Source organism: Lathyrus oleraceus, chromosome 6 (genome assembly GCF_024323335.1).
Source record: "Lathyrus oleraceus cultivar Zhongwan6 chromosome 6, CAAS_Psat_ZW6_1.0, whole genome shotgun sequence".
NCBI lineage: Eukaryota > Viridiplantae > Streptophyta > Magnoliopsida > Fabales > Fabaceae > Lathyrus > Lathyrus oleraceus.
The window spans coordinates 114,514,943-114,529,821 of record NC_066584.1 but is presented as its reverse complement, the minus strand read 5'-3'; the positions used below and the strand labels follow the sequence as shown (position 1 = coordinate 114,529,821).

Genomic DNA, 14,879 nt, shown 5'->3' with positions numbered 1-14,879 from the left:
GTTACTGCTTACAAGTGTTGGCTTCATTAAAGCATACTTAAACATGATGCAGCAATGAGAAACAAGAAAAACAACAATGAAAAACAAAAGAAGCAGCTATGGAAGAGACAAATTTAAGGTCCACGTTGATTTCTTTAAAGTAAAAGGATACCATATAAATGTTAGCTAAAGTGATTGGGCCAAATTATGTTTTATTAATAATCTATTAATTAAATTTCAAATAAACATAACAAAAATTTATTAAAATAATCAAATATAAATTAATTTATTCTATAAAAAATATTAAATAATAAATAATTATAATCATTTTTAACAACTCATCAAAAATAATTTTTTTTCCAAATTATTATTGTCACTTATGTAAAATTGAAAGGACCCTAAAAATTCCAAATGATATAAAAAGAAAACTGCATTTAAGCAGTCTTAATATTTGCTATTTTCTTTGAAAGTTTTACCCCCAAAAAAGATTCAGTAGAGCCTTGTTCAGCTTGCATTGTTTGTAACCGAAGAAGGTAGCAAAATAAGTTCTAATGCCACAATTAACAATTTATTGTGGTACGGACAATTGGATATTGACATGAAAATAAGTATTTGTACATGTACAGAGATACAATAACAACTTTTTTGTGCATATACAGAGATACAAAGTTTATGTACAGAGTGCACAAAGAATGGTTAGAAAACCTACAATTTATCTACAGAAAGTTCCATTGCCAATAGACCTTATCTACAATTCCTCCTCCACTTTTAACGGCTAGGTGGAGTGTCTCAGAAGCTGGAGGAACGCCCCATAGCAACGGTACCGCAACTGTCATGGTTAGCTTTTCATGCAAATCACCTCTGCTTGCCTTCTCTGCAGCAATCACCTGTGTGCCATATAAAATATTAGCTCTAATGGTCAGAGAATTTGGGTCGACACGTAATAACAGAAAAAGTTGCAAAGTAAAAGCTTCCAGCACAAATTCGCATCACAACTCACAACCCAGTAATTCTGCAGAAGAGGAATTGAAATCATACGGGGAACAAAACCTAAAATCTTAGTGGTTTCGTTGAAAAATGTACGGGAAACCTTATTGTTTGAATTGGAAACTTGGTGCTCTGTTGTATTATGATGGTGCAAAAGTTTAGATGAATTGGAGGAGGTTAAAAGAAGCAAAACATAATGAGATTGTGAGAGGAAGTAGGATATCCTACTTCCTACCTTTCAAATATGGCGGGATTGTTTGTCTAGAGGTGGTAAATGTTATGCGTGGTACACAACCTATGTCACTTGTGCACGCCAGAATTGGTTATTATTTTATTGCTAAATAAAAAAAAAAAGATTGTTACGTAGGATAGCCTACCTCCCCACCATGCTCCAAGACAGTATCTTCCACCACATCACTAAGCATTTCAATAGAACGGCAGAAACCAAAAATACAGAGCTTTCTGCCCATATCAAGTCCCTGGAAAGAGGACATTCAAATTTATAAGACGGAAAAAGATAACTCATAAAGGGGTTACATCAAAAGAATAAGTACATACATTTGTAGCTGCAATATCAAAGAGTGCACCCAGGCAAAGGCCTTGATTGGGGTCCATATAGTTACTCTCTTGATACCGTTGATATTTTTTAGCAGTTTTGGATTTCCCTTGCTTCTGTGAAACATGAGAACCTGCTTAGCCAATCTAAAAGAATCTCTGACATTGAAATGGAATTAAACAAGAAGATGGTTCAGACTTCAGACATAATAAAGACTCAAAAGAACTACATACTGTGTCTTAGCCTTAAAAACTGATTCTATGATGCCAAGTGTTCTAAATGAAAGACCTTATAAAATGCTAAAATAGTAATAGAGATACAGACTCGTCCTTCACCAAAAAACAGCTTAACCTTTTAAAGTAGCTGGGTTCTCAATACAGTACCAAAGCATCTTGAACTAAGTGGTTTTCACCCTCTTCCAACAAAGATAAATTCCAACATAAGTTTTAGGTGCACAATTTTGTTTGGTGTAATTAATTTAAGATATGAATAAAAACACCAGCTGTCTCTTCTCCAAAAATAGTCACGATTTTGAAACCGTAGATTCTTGACAAAAGATAACAGTTGCAATGTACCAAAAAGATACATGCAACTCAATCTAGAGTCTAGACATAACCAAAAAACTATCACTGGGGGATAATTAAGATTCCAATTGTTTAGTGTTTAAACTGAAAGCAAAATGGAAAAAAGATGAATCATAAAATCATACATCAGAAGACCTGGCGCGACGAGGAGTCATGGAGCCACCAATTTGGACCAGTCCATCAGCAGTGAAGAAGGTAAATCTGTCCTGAGGAACCCATTGAATTTCTGTGAGAAGTCACAAACACAAATGAAACTAACTGAGAATACATATATAATTTTAAACAATGAAAAAGCCAAAAAACATCTCAAAATCTCTATATAATCAACTCAACTACTTTCCCTAAAATGCAGACTATCGGATAAAATAATCCTAATTGATGATAAAGTAAGAAAGGATGTTCTTTGAACTATAAAGCATTGAATCCATACTCACAAACATCTCTAACTATGAAGCACGGACACCAGAAACAATCACGGACACCAGAAACAATCACGGACACCAAAAACACAACACAACTCTGACACAATCGACACGGTAATAATCTGATACCGACACGACACGTGATTATTTCAGGGGTCGGTGCCACAAGGATCTCTAATCTAAATATATGTAAAACAAAATCCTCAGGAGGCTACAACTTCAACAAAATCCAACATAATTGAAGTTGCAAAACCTGAGTTACATTCCACAAGATACCTACCTGCAAATTATTTAAGCAATTTTTTAAGCTCAATTTCAACACATTGAATTTGATGTAAGAACCCTAATTGGCTAACTTAATGTGTATCACAAAATCTATTAGATTGATAAAGACATAAAAAGAAAGCAGATAGAGTTTGAAATTGAAAGAAAAAGTAAGAGAGAGCGCACCACTTTCGGAGTCAGACCAAGGAAAGAACTCGAAAGGATCTTCATCGGAGCTGTTGTTGTTGGAATGGTTGGCTTTGGGGGTGAAACGGAGAAGACGAGGTTGAGAGATAGAAGGTGATGAGAGAGGGAAAAAATTGGTATTGAATGTGAAAGGTTTTGAAGGAGAAACGGAATTGAATGGTGGAGAAGAGAATCTGAATCTGAAAAGGGTGGAAGTTTCGGCCATTGAAGAGAGAGAGATAGAGAGAGAGAGAGAAGGAGTGAACCACACGTATTGTGAAATGAAATTATAAGAAAGCGGTTGATTTATTAGGAAAAATCGTTGGTGGTGCCGCCTGTTCGGACAGCCACTGTCTTTGTCACTCGGTTTGAGGTCGTTATTTTTGTATGCAATTAGTATTATTGATTTATTATTATTGCTTCCCAATTTATCTGGATGAGATTATGAGAAATCCACAAGGATCATCATATACACGTGCTTTTTTATATTACTTGTACCCGGTCGTGTTGTGCTAGACCACCAAAGAGCTATATATATACCTACCTCAAGGATGGGGTTAGATCATCGCTTTTACACGTTACCAACTTAGAGACCTATTGATTGGCATATCACAAGAATGGTGAGTATTATTGGACTCACTACAGGTATTCTTCGTGCTTATGGTAAAATAATCCTAGACACTAATTTTTTAAGAGTTTTGTTAAACTAGTCGTCGTTTTTTTTTTTAATGATGGTCACAAATGTATCATTCAGTATTGGTGACCAAGAGGTCCTCACGAAGATGCAAATCACTAAGGATGAGTTATGTTGTCAAAAATCAGACTTTGTAAACAGTCGTCCAGACCATCCAGCAACAACAACGACAAGACAACGGCCAATAGGAATGCATAGAGGTCTTAGACCCCAACCACTCTCTGTTGAGATATGGGATACCCCATATTCGAATAATTTCAAGTCAACCCCTTTAGTGATATTTGATAGACATATTAATCCTTATAAATACGTTACCACCTTCAATACACAGATGGTGATCATAGGCACGAGAGTTTCTCTAGAGTGTGAGGTTCTCTCTCGAACTCTTGAAGAAAGTCATCTTGCATGGTATATGAACCTTTCTAGATTATCTATAACCACATATCACGATTTGTCCAAGAAATTGATTGATCAGTTATCGAGTAGTAAGCATTACAAGATGTCCACTATAAGTTTATTCAACATACGCCGAGGCATTCTAAGCAATTGCGCGAGTACTTGAAGCGTTTCGACGAGATGTTCGTGGGGATCTTTTAAAATAGGCTTGAGGCCATTTCGAAGAGTTCATTGCCCGAAAGCATGCAAACTCAATGAAGTAGATAAAAGGTGAGAGCGAAACTTTACATAAAAGGCGGGGAAAGCAACACAAAGAAGAGAGTTAGACACGCAAAAGAGCAAAATAATGGAGTATTTGACTCTTCCAATCAGCGCAAGAATAACTATCATCACCCAATCAGAGATATGGAGACATTCATACCTCCTAGGAGGCATGTGGACAATTACATGGTTTTGAATACCATATGAGAACAAATATGGCGAAAACGTTTCCACACCAAAGCCATTTACAAACCCTTAACCCCTAGATGAGAGGTTATGGGAAAGGAACCCAATAAATTGTGGAAATACCACAAGGTAAAAGGTCACCACATACACGATTTCCACCAGCATAAGTAGAAGATATGACCCTTTGTTTAAGAAAGGCTTCACAGGAGATACGTTCAGGGTGCACTATTTTGTTTTAGAGCGAGGAACCAACCTTCTATTTGGGATAGGCTTAAGAGCCCCAACCCAAGAGAGATAAGTGTTGGTGTAATCCCTATAAGTCAATAATTTTATTAAAACTTGATACTTGCATCAAATCATCTATTAATAGTAATAAGACATTGCTTTCCTATGTTTATTTTTCTAAAATAATAAAGTCTATAGAATAGCTGGTCCGTTTAATAAAACATTAAGTGTGATTTAATTATGATATCTCATTAAACATAAGGATATTATTTCTTAAGTATCAGTAGTCTAGCTTTATTGTGAAGTGGGAACCATTATAGCATTGAGACTATTATCCGGATAAACTAATGATCACATCTCATGGATCATGGATAAAGAGTTATCAAGTCTTCACATGGGTACGAATGAATATTAGTGTTGTTTATTGACAATTTTAGTAAACAATCACGAGTTTTAATTCACTTAAGAGATTAAATTCGAAAAAAAATCTCAAATACAATTTGTGCAGAAAAGTGCAACAAAAAGTATGTGTGATTGAATCTTAAATATTTGAATGTTCACGAAATGAGCGTAAATTCTAACTAAAACAATATAAAATTGCTTTGGAAGAAGAAAACAAACAAAAAACATAAGCAATATCATAAAAGCAAATGTTTTAATTAAAAGACTTAAAGAATGGACGCAAACATACATTTTCTCTCACAAATTGTTTCTCTCTGTGACTTGGATACTTTAGTTATATAGAGAATAACTGAAATTTACGACCTTTAATCACAACAATGAGATCAACTTATATACTATACAATGATAACCGTCGACTACGGTTATTTTCACAAGATTTGACATGTATCCCCTTACGTGGGCTTCAGCACTCTAACTTGCTTACACACGTCTTAAATGTTGAAACTACTTCAAACCAGTCATCATGATTGTCGTACCCCAATTTTGACCACCCTTTTTGTTCTTTCTATTTACTTAGGATATAAGTCACTAACATATTCGAAGTCCCATGCAAGTCATCTAGTCAACTCCAATGACCTAAAAATGTCAAAGGAGAACCGTTTTGACTTTTAGTCCCTCACAAGGACTTAATTTTGATTTAAGGGTATAATATGAAATATCATCGTACTAGAGGTATATATGTTAATATTAAGATGAAACGGTTTATGATATTATTATTGGTTAAACAAGGTTAATATTTTTATTTTCTAGGTTATATTTTTACTAATTGGAAATATATTAATATTGGGATAAATTCGGGATAAGTCAAATTTTCGTCAAATTATTCTAGTGAGGGAAATATTAATAGGATAATTGGGTTTATTAGAGTAGTAATATTCTTATTAATGATGGATTATTATTATTATTAATATTATTGTTATTATTAAATTAGTATTATTAATACTGTGATTGTTTATTAACTAATTATTATTTATTAGTATTATTTATTATTAGGAATAATATTGATATTATGTCTAAAAAAATATTATTATTATTATTAATAATATTATAGGACTATTATTATTCACATTATTATTATTATTGGACTATTATTATTTGGATTATTATTATTATTGGATTATCATTATTAATATTATTATTATTATTGAATTATTATTATTAATATTGTCATTATTATTATTGGATTATTATTAGTGGACTATTATTATTAATATTATTGCTATTATTATCGATATTATTATTGATTATCACTATTAGAATATTAATAATTAATGAATTATTAGAACTAAACTATTATTTATTGATATGTTTATCTTTTTATTTATTTATTCCAGTACCATGGGTTTGGGCCTCAATTACATTTGGTTGAGCTAGCCCAAATTGAACTTTTTTCAATTGGGTCAAGTGTGACCCAAGTCCACATGTTAGTTGGGTCAAGCATGACCCAAACCCATCATCCAATGGTCAAGATATTGACCAACATCCTGTTCATCTTCTTCCCCAATCTAATCCCTGATTTCACGCACAGAAGGAGTGATCAAACAGTAAACACAATTGAATCAAAACTTTCCATATACAATAAAATTATGAATTACAAATCAGATCCATACCATATACATTACAAATCCCTTAAACCCTAATTATGTTTTCACGCAAAAGATGAGGATGTCATCTGCATACATGACATGTGAAGGAATGTAAATACTGCTGCTACTTTTGATGAGCTTCAGAATGCCATCACTTGCTAGTTTGATGAGGCTTCTGCTAAGAACATCTTTAGCAAGACAAAAGAAAATAGGGGATAGGGGATCCCCTTGTCTAACCCCTTTCTTGCAGTTAAAGAAACCTTTCGAGGCACCATTGATGGAAATTGAAAGAAAGGTTGAAGACAAAATATTCTAGATCTAATTACAAAACTTATTGCTGGAACCAAAATTATGCAGAACATGCAACAGGAAATTCCAGTTAATGGTATCAAAAGCTTAATTAATGTCCACTTTGAGAGTTATGTTTCCACCAAAGGATTTTTTGTCATTTTGAGATTAAGGTAGGCATGAAAATAGCAAGCATACCAGCCAAGATCTTAGTGATTATCTTGACTTTGAAGTTTGCAAGAGAAATTAGTGTAAAAGAGTCCATTGAGTCAACATCCATGTACTTGGGCAAGAGAATGATATTATTAGATTTATACTTAGGCATAATCCATCCATATTTGAAGAATTGAGTGACTGCACTAGTAACATTCTTTTTAATGATGGACCAAAAATAATGATAAAAAATCCCACCAAACCCATCAACACCAGGGGCACTGTCCTTATTCAAGTTAAAAACATCTTTCTTAACTTCATCCTTAGAAGGAATAACAGTTAAGAACTTATTCATATTATCAATCAACCCATCCACAATTGAAAAGTCAGCAGGAGTGCGTGCAAAACAGAAAAAAGGTTAGTGAAATAACTAACATGAGCTTCCATTTCATCTGGATCATGGAGAAGACCTTCATTGGTTATGATATGGGTTATGATGTTTTTAGCCATTCTAATCTTAGAACATATAAAGATGTATTTATGCCCCTCAAGATGCCACTTAGATTTAGCCTTATCTTTCCAGAAAACTTCCTCCATAGTAAAAACTTTCTCTAACTCCTTCTGAGGAATGACTTCTTGATCATTAAGCTCCTTGTTGCCCTCATTCCCTATAAGTTGGGCATGAATGTTAGTAGGCTTGGCAGATGCATTTTGAATAAGAACATGGATATTTCCAAAAACTTCCTTGTTCCAAGTCTTGAGCTCAGATTTGAGTAACTGTGATTTCTTTGACACGAAAAACATTGGGCAATCAATGACCTGAACAAACCAACATTTTGCAATGAATTCCTCACACCTTCCATGAAGATTCCACATTTCTAAAAACCTGAAATTGGAATAGTGGTGATTCTAAGAGAAGCTAAAATCAACGAGAAGAGGATAATGACCTGATTTAAGCCTAATAAGGGTAGAAACAGTCATCAGTGGTGCTGGAAAGCCAAAGCTGGTTACAAAAGGCTATTTCAAGCCTTATTTTAACAAAAGATCTACCATCCCTGCCATTAGACAAAGTAAGGGAATTTCCTTTATTGGGAATGTCTATAAGGTTGTTACTATTTGACCAATTGGAGAAATCCATCATGTGAACTCAGTTGGGACTGTTCCTTCCACAATGTTCATGTGCCCCTTTGATGGAATTAAAGTCGCCAACAATGCACCAAGGTAAACCATTGACAAAAATAATGTTAGTGAGACTGTTCCAAAGATTTCTTATAGTAATGTGACAGTTGGATGCAAAAATTGCTGTCATTCCTACAATAGTGGAATTAAAGATAAGATAAAATGTTACATGTTTCTCAGAGATAGACAAAATTTAAAGATCCAGGTTAGTGTTTCAAAGACACCGGAGATTAAGAGGCAAATCAGGTCGTTAGTTGCAAGCAAACACTTTAAGATTAAGGGAGTAAAATAATTTGAAAGGCATACTAGCTAAGTTCATCAAGGGCTCTGAAATAAAACAAATATTTGGTTTGTGAGTTTTTAGGAGATTCTTAAGGGCTAATCTTGTGGGGTTATTAGCTAAACCCCCGACATTCCAGTAGATGCACTTCATTGAAAAGGCTCAGAGGATGCATCCTTTGACCTAGTTAAATTTTCTATACCTCTTGAAATCTGTCTAAGTTTCTTTTTCTTTGATCTTGAAATTGTCAATTGAAAACCGTGTTGATCTCCACTAATATTTTCATCAAAATCATTTATGTTTTCCTCAATTCTTCCATATTAGCCCAAGACTGTTTCAGAAAACTCCAGCCTCTCTTTAAGTAGTGGCTAAATTGTTATTGTTCTACTGATAGGGTTGAGTATCTTCCACAAACTCATAATTATTAGAGCTGCTGACCTAAACCATTGCAAGATTGTCTTCATTTTACAAAACTCTAGTGGCTGGACTGCTTGAGGCTTCTGCAACCTCCATAAGTTGTGTTGTAGGATAAGTTTTTGTTAGGTCAATGAGGGTTCCATGATTTTCGAGGCTTTCTACCCTGTGATGATTACTTCCACTATTTTCACCCACTACATTCCTTAAGACTGCATCTTCGTATTGAATATTTTATTTGTTGTTGATAGGTGCATAAACCTTAGGTCTATCCCCTGTGGTTTTGTTTTTTGCATCCTCATGGGAAAAGTTTCTTTTTCTACAAACTCCTAAATAGTGTCCTATTATCCGGCAGTGAAAACAAAACTTAGGCAATTTCTCATATTCCACTTCAACAAAAAGGAAAATCCTATTCTTTCAACAAGGATTTTATAGGTTAGCTCCTTGGACAACTCGATATCAACAAAGACTCTAACGAAATGACCAAATGGGCGATGAAAATCAGGTTTACTAGAAGTTGAGTTAATACATATCAATATTCATAAGCTACTTGGTATAGCAAATATAATGTTAGGCCTCCAGTATTCTTATGAGAGACCGTGAATTTTAACCCAGACTTTGGCAGATGTTTGGTTAACATTTGATGACACAAAATCTTTAGACCAAGAAAAAAGTTTGAGTATACATGGGTTTAGATTCCATGAATTGATTGATCTCACTCTCTAAGCATCCTCAAGACTAGAAAAAGAGAACTCATAGAAGCCCTTTCCAAACGATGTTATTCACCATTTTGCAAGATATGACCGTTGAGAAGCCAACTTTTCCCTTATACACGCTACTATTGTCGGTGGGAACCTTTGGGCTAAACAATCCTGCCATGAAGGTTAAGTCGGCACGCCTCAAGACCGATTTTGTATCCTCTTCTGAGATTGTGATTGTTATCATGTCTGCTTTCATACACCGTACTGAAAATTGATTTTGAGGTATATTGCAGACATTAGAAACTACATTTACAAATGTTTTCGTTTGTATTGGTTGAGGTGGTTGTTTCTTTTCATGATTTCTAACATTCTCCTCCTTAATGGTTTTAGGTTTGACTTGGTTGGGTAGGATTTCAAGGAAGATAATAGACCTTTTAAAAAAGGATTTTGATGGAGGAGAAATTTCACAAATTAAATGTGAACCGATCAACATTGATGACATGAGTTTATAGTTGACTAATCCAAATCGATTTGTTACTTTATTTTATTTAGTATTTAGATGTATTAGTTGTTAGTACTATTTATATTATACTAGAATTTAAATGTTTTATTGTATAGGTACTTTCCCTCGTTCTTGCTGATGTCAATTTAAAATACTTAGAAAACTTCCTAACAACCAAACTTTGGTTTTGGGACTTTTGGCGGTAATTCAGATAAACTAATTCATGATAGTTCTGAAGCCATTGACTTCTGATTATAAGGAGCGAATATTGCTTAATCGATGCTATCTAAGATCATGTCAATAAACAAATATTAAAGTCAACACTTCTCTTCCTTTCTCAAAACTATATCAAACCAGACACCACAAAAAAACATATCAAAACTAACAAAGTTAACAATGGCGAAAAACTGCTTCGACCTCAAAACGATGACGTATTCCTCACCAAGACAACCCATCCATCTTCCCACCGATCCCAGTCTCTCCCTAACCTCCTTCCTCTTCCAATCCACTTCCTCCATCTCCGACACCATCGCCCTCGCGGATGCTCAAACCGGCGACTCCCTAACCTTCGGTCAACTTGAAACCCAAGTCACCGCCCTCTCCCGCTCCTTACTCCGCCTCGGTATCCAACGAGGCGACGTTGTTTTGCTATTCGCACCTAACTCCATTCGCCTCCCTGTCTGCTTTCTAGCTATAGTTTCCATAGGTGCTATTGCCACCACCTGTAGTCCTTTATACACAGTCTCCGAACTCTCCAACCAAATCAAAGACTCCAATCCCATACTCGTCGTTACCGTATTGGAACTTCTATATAAAATCGAACAATTGCCCTTTGATTTACATTTACCTTCAATATTGCTTGATGATGCTTCAAGCGGAATATTTTCCTCAACTATATTCAGTTCTTTGGTTTGGGACTACGAGGATCTTATCGGAGAGTCAAACGAAAGCTCCGACCAGTTTCCAGCAAACGGTATCGTTTTACAATCAGACGTGGCGGTGATTCTGTACTCTTCAGGAACCACAGGGAGAAGTAAGGGAGTAATGCTGACTCACCGGAACTTCATAGCCACGGCAGTCGCAGGAACTGCGGATCAGGATTTTTACTGTGAGGGGAAGAATGTGTTCTTATGTTTGGTGCCAATGCACCATGTGATGGGATTGGCAGTGATAACGTACACGCAGCTGCGGAGAGGGAATACCGTGGTGATAATGAGTAAATTTGAACTGGAGAAGACTTTGGCGGCTGTGGAGAAGTTTAGGGTGACGCATTTGTATGTTGCTCCACCGGTGATGGTGGAGCTGGTCAAGCGGCGTCACGTAGACGGTTACGACTTGTCGTCGCTTAAACAACTTGCAGGTGGTGCTGCTCCTTTAGGGAAAGATTTGATGCAAGAGTGTGCTAAGATTCTACCCCAAATTGAAATCATTCAGGTATAGTTAAGAAAAATATACTACTTGTCATCCGCTATTTATGTATTTGATTGTGATATGAATACATGATATGTGAGATAATTATGGCAGGGGTATGGCATGACTGAATCATGTGGACTTATTTCTATGGAAAATCCAAAGGAAGAGTGGTTCCTTTCTGGTTTAGGTTCAACTGGAACGCTGCTTCCAAGTATAGAATCTCGAATTGTTAGTTTAGAAACATCTAAACCCCTACCACCAAATCAAGTAGGAGAGATTTGGTTACGAGGATCTACTATGATGAAAGGTAACATATAAGTTTGCTATATTTTAACTTATGGTGAGTAATAACATGATTAAGTTTTGAAACATCTTATTTATATCGGTAGATTACCGAATTGAATTGAGTGTTAGATCTATTACTTCTCCCGTTTTTTTAACTTACCTTGATTCTGATTAGAATCTTATATGACATTATTTTCAGGATACTTTAACAATCCAGAAGCAACAAAACAGACTATTAATGATGAGGGTTGGATGATTACCGGAGATCTTGGATATTTTGACGAAAAGGGACAACTATTCGTTGTGGATCGTATAAAAGAGCTCATCAAATGTAGCGGGTATCAAGTATGTTCAGCATTAACTTAGTGACTTCTTTTGTTATCGGTGCATGAAATATCATTGATTGCATACCTAAATCAATATGACAGTGTGGACAATCACTTCCTGATAATTATATATAGTGCAATCAAATTTAGCATAATGCTAAACTAGCACATACTCTAATGCTTATCTTATACACATTTCCATTATTAACTAGGTGGCTCCAGCTGAACTTGAAGACTTATTAGTTTCTCATCCTGAAATTTCTGATGCTGGGGTGATCCCGTAAGTCATATCGTCATGCAGAACTTGAACTAATTATTTTCTTGTATGCACATCTAAACTAGTTTACCCAACATTTTAATGACTTATAGTGTCAATTCCAAATCAGATCCCCTGATGCCAAAGCTGGTGAGGTTCCGGTGGCTTTCGTTGTTCGCTCACCCAATAGCTCGATAACCAAAGACGACATTCTGAAATTTGTAGCAAAACATGTAAGTTAGGAATATTCATTCAGAGAATCATTACTATCTGCAGAAGTAGATTATAAATCAAGTTGTCTTCTTTCTGTCATAAACCAATACTCATGAAGGTGACAAATGCAAGATTTTGAAGGTTGCTTGTTTTCTGAATTTCTTCATTTCCTTTGTTCAGGTTGCCCCATACAAAAGGTTGCGGCGAGTGACTTTTATAGACAAGATTCCAAAGTTACCCACTGGAAAGATCTTAAGAAAGGATCTTGTAATTTTGGATAGACAGAAGACATCGAAGTTGTAGTATATTAATGCTTTGGAAGACTCTTATCTGCCACATATTATGGAGATGAACGAAAAAACGTTAAGGTTCTGGTCTCTGCAGTGAGGATCATTGCATAGTTGTTTTGTTTCCTTTTCTTATTGTCATAATCACATGGTTCATTTCCTTTTTAGTAAGTATTTTGTAACCCGATTTTAAAAATAAATGCAAATTTCAATTCACAACACCATGTTCTGAGTCTTTTCATTTGTCGCTTACTAGTTTAAGAATAAATAAGACCTTATCAATATCAATATTTGTTCATTTTCACCTTTTTTGATAAATTGTTATCATTGTGATATAATTCAAGTTAGTTAATTACTTGTTTAACAAGTTAGTTAGTTTGTTATGTTAGCTACTTGGGTTACAAGTAACCCATTGTATATAAATGCATGTATAGTGTAATTCAATTTTAACAATTCTATATAATTACTTTCCATTCTCTCTTCTCTCTCTCTCATTCCTCCCTCACCCAAGTGCATTAACATTGACAAATTGGTATCTAGAGCACCTGGTTAGTTCTTCTTGATTGTCGGAAATTCAAGAAATGTACGTCAGTGGTTGTGTTTCCAGGGATCGTGAATCAGATTCGCTTCAAAGATGAATGGTAACAATGGTATTCCCGATTCTCTTTTGATTCTTGATGGAAAAAAATGGATTTGATAGAGAAAACATATGCAGTCATTGTTTGGTTTTCATGAAAATTTAGAAGTGGTTACTAATGGCGTTCATGAGCTTACTAACAACGCCAATGATGCTTAGAGAATCACTCGCAACGGAAACCAAGGCGAAATATTGCAAGACAACATTTTATATTCAATCTGTAGTAGATACAGCGAGTTTTGACCGGATTTCTCATGCTGAAATGACGAAGGAGGGATGGATATTCTTTTCAAGTATTATGAAGGTGGTGAAAAGATTAAAGTTGTCAAGTTGTAGATACTGCGAAGGAAATATGAGTTAATGCAGATGGGAGAAGATGAAAAGATTGCAGGCTATGTCTCAATGGTGTAAAATCTTGTTCATCTCATGAAAGGTTGTGTTGAAGTCCTAACTGATAAGATGATAATTGAGAAGGTAATGTGTACATTGACCTCTCACTTTGAGCATATTATCGTAGCCATTCAAGAATTCAACAATCTTGAAATCTTGAAATTGGAAGATTTAGTTGGTTTGTTAGAGGCACATGAGTTAAGGATTATCGAAAGAAAAGGGGCTCAAGATTCAATACAATCATCACAAGCCCATACATGGAAGAAGCATGTTGGTTTCAACAAGTTCAAGGGGACAAGAGTCGGAGCAAGAAGTCTTAGTTGAACTCTCAAAAGCATAAGGTTGATGATAGGGCTTTTGATTCCTCGAAAAAAAAGAAGGAACCTCATATCAGAAAGACAAGCAAGAGAAGAAAACGTGCAGTGCTATACTGTGAAAATGGAGTCACTTAGCCAAGAATAACATGTACAAGAAAGACAAGGGAGAGGCGAAAGGAAAGGATGATGAAGGGGCAAACCTTGCACTTCAAAATTTGGATGATTATGATGGTATGGTGCTTATGGCTACAATTGCAGATGAGCATGTCGACTTTAAGACCTGGTTCCTCGACACATGCTGCTCGAATCACATGACTGATAGAAGAGTGTGGTTGGAAAATTTAGACGAGCCGAAGAAGAGCAGGGTCAGACTTGTAGATAATAGCTCGTTGCAAGCAGAAGATACTAACAACATAGTAATTCAAAATAGTAATGGAGAAAAATCTATGA

At 35.3% G+C, this 14,879-nt stretch overlaps 3 protein-coding genes across 3 annotated transcripts; 1 reads left to right on the top strand and 2 right to left on the bottom strand.

The window, feature by feature from the left end:
* Positions 1-521: 521 nt before the first annotated feature.
* LOC127092886 (uncharacterized) lies at positions 522-3,417 on the bottom strand. Its single transcript, XM_051031777.1, has 5 exons — positions 2,979-3,417; positions 2,232-2,332; positions 1,525-1,638; positions 1,344-1,445; positions 522-866 (listed from the first exon to the last, which is right to left on the bottom strand). The coding sequence occupies exons 1-5, from the start codon at positions 3,202-3,204 to the stop codon at positions 696-698; spliced, it is 714 nt and encodes a 237-aa protein (XP_050887734.1). The 5' UTR covers positions 3,205-3,417; the 3' UTR covers positions 522-695.
* A 3,816-nt stretch (positions 3,418-7,233) lies between these two features.
* LOC127094305 (uncharacterized) lies at positions 7,234-8,105 on the bottom strand. Its single transcript, XM_051033158.1, has 2 exons — positions 7,665-8,105; positions 7,234-7,551 (listed from the first exon to the last, which is right to left on the bottom strand). The coding sequence occupies exons 1-2, from the start codon at positions 8,103-8,105 to the stop codon at positions 7,234-7,236; spliced, it is 759 nt and encodes a 252-aa protein (XP_050889115.1).
* A 2,497-nt stretch (positions 8,106-10,602) lies between these two features.
* On the top strand, positions 10,603-13,306 carry LOC127097627 (probable CoA ligase CCL10). The gene is made up of 6 exons (XM_051036125.1): positions 10,603-11,739; positions 11,830-12,025; positions 12,203-12,348; positions 12,542-12,609; positions 12,716-12,818; positions 12,979-13,306. The coding sequence occupies exons 1-6, from the start codon at positions 10,702-10,704 to the stop codon at positions 13,099-13,101; spliced, it is 1,674 nt and encodes a 557-aa protein (XP_050892082.1). The 5' UTR covers positions 10,603-10,701; the 3' UTR covers positions 13,102-13,306.
* The last annotated feature ends 1,573 nt before the right edge of the window (positions 13,307-14,879 follow it).

Coding starts and splice junctions, on each gene's coding strand:
- LOC127097627 (XM_051036125.1), top strand. CDS start 10,702: ATGGCGAAAAACTGCTTCGACCTCAAAACGATGACGTATTCCTCACCA. Junction 11,740..11,829: donor CCCAAATTGAAATCATTCAG/GTATAGTTAAGA, acceptor TAATTATGGCAG/GGGTATGGCATGACTGAATC. Junction 12,349..12,541: donor TCAAATGTAGCGGGTATCAA/GTATGTTCAGCA, acceptor ATTATTAACTAG/GTGGCTCCAGCTGAACTTGA.
- LOC127092886 (XM_051031777.1), bottom strand. CDS start 3,204: ATGGCCGAAACTTCCACCCTTTTCAGATTCAGATTCTCTTCTCCACCA. Junction 2,333..2,978: donor TTGGTCTGACTCCGAAAGTG/GTGCGCTCTCTC, acceptor GACTTCTCACAG/AAATTCAATGGGTTCCTCAG. Junction 867..1,343: donor TCTTGGAGCATGGTGGGGAG/GTAGGCTATCCT, acceptor TATGGCACACAG/GTGATTGCTGCAGAGAAGGC.
- LOC127094305 (XM_051033158.1), bottom strand. CDS start 8,105: ATGTGGAATCTTCATGGAAGGTGTGAGGAATTCATTGCAAAATGTTGG. Junction 7,552..7,664: donor CAGATGAAATGGAAGCTCAT/GTTAGTTATTTC, acceptor ATTCCTTCTAAG/GATGAAGTTAAGAAAGATGT.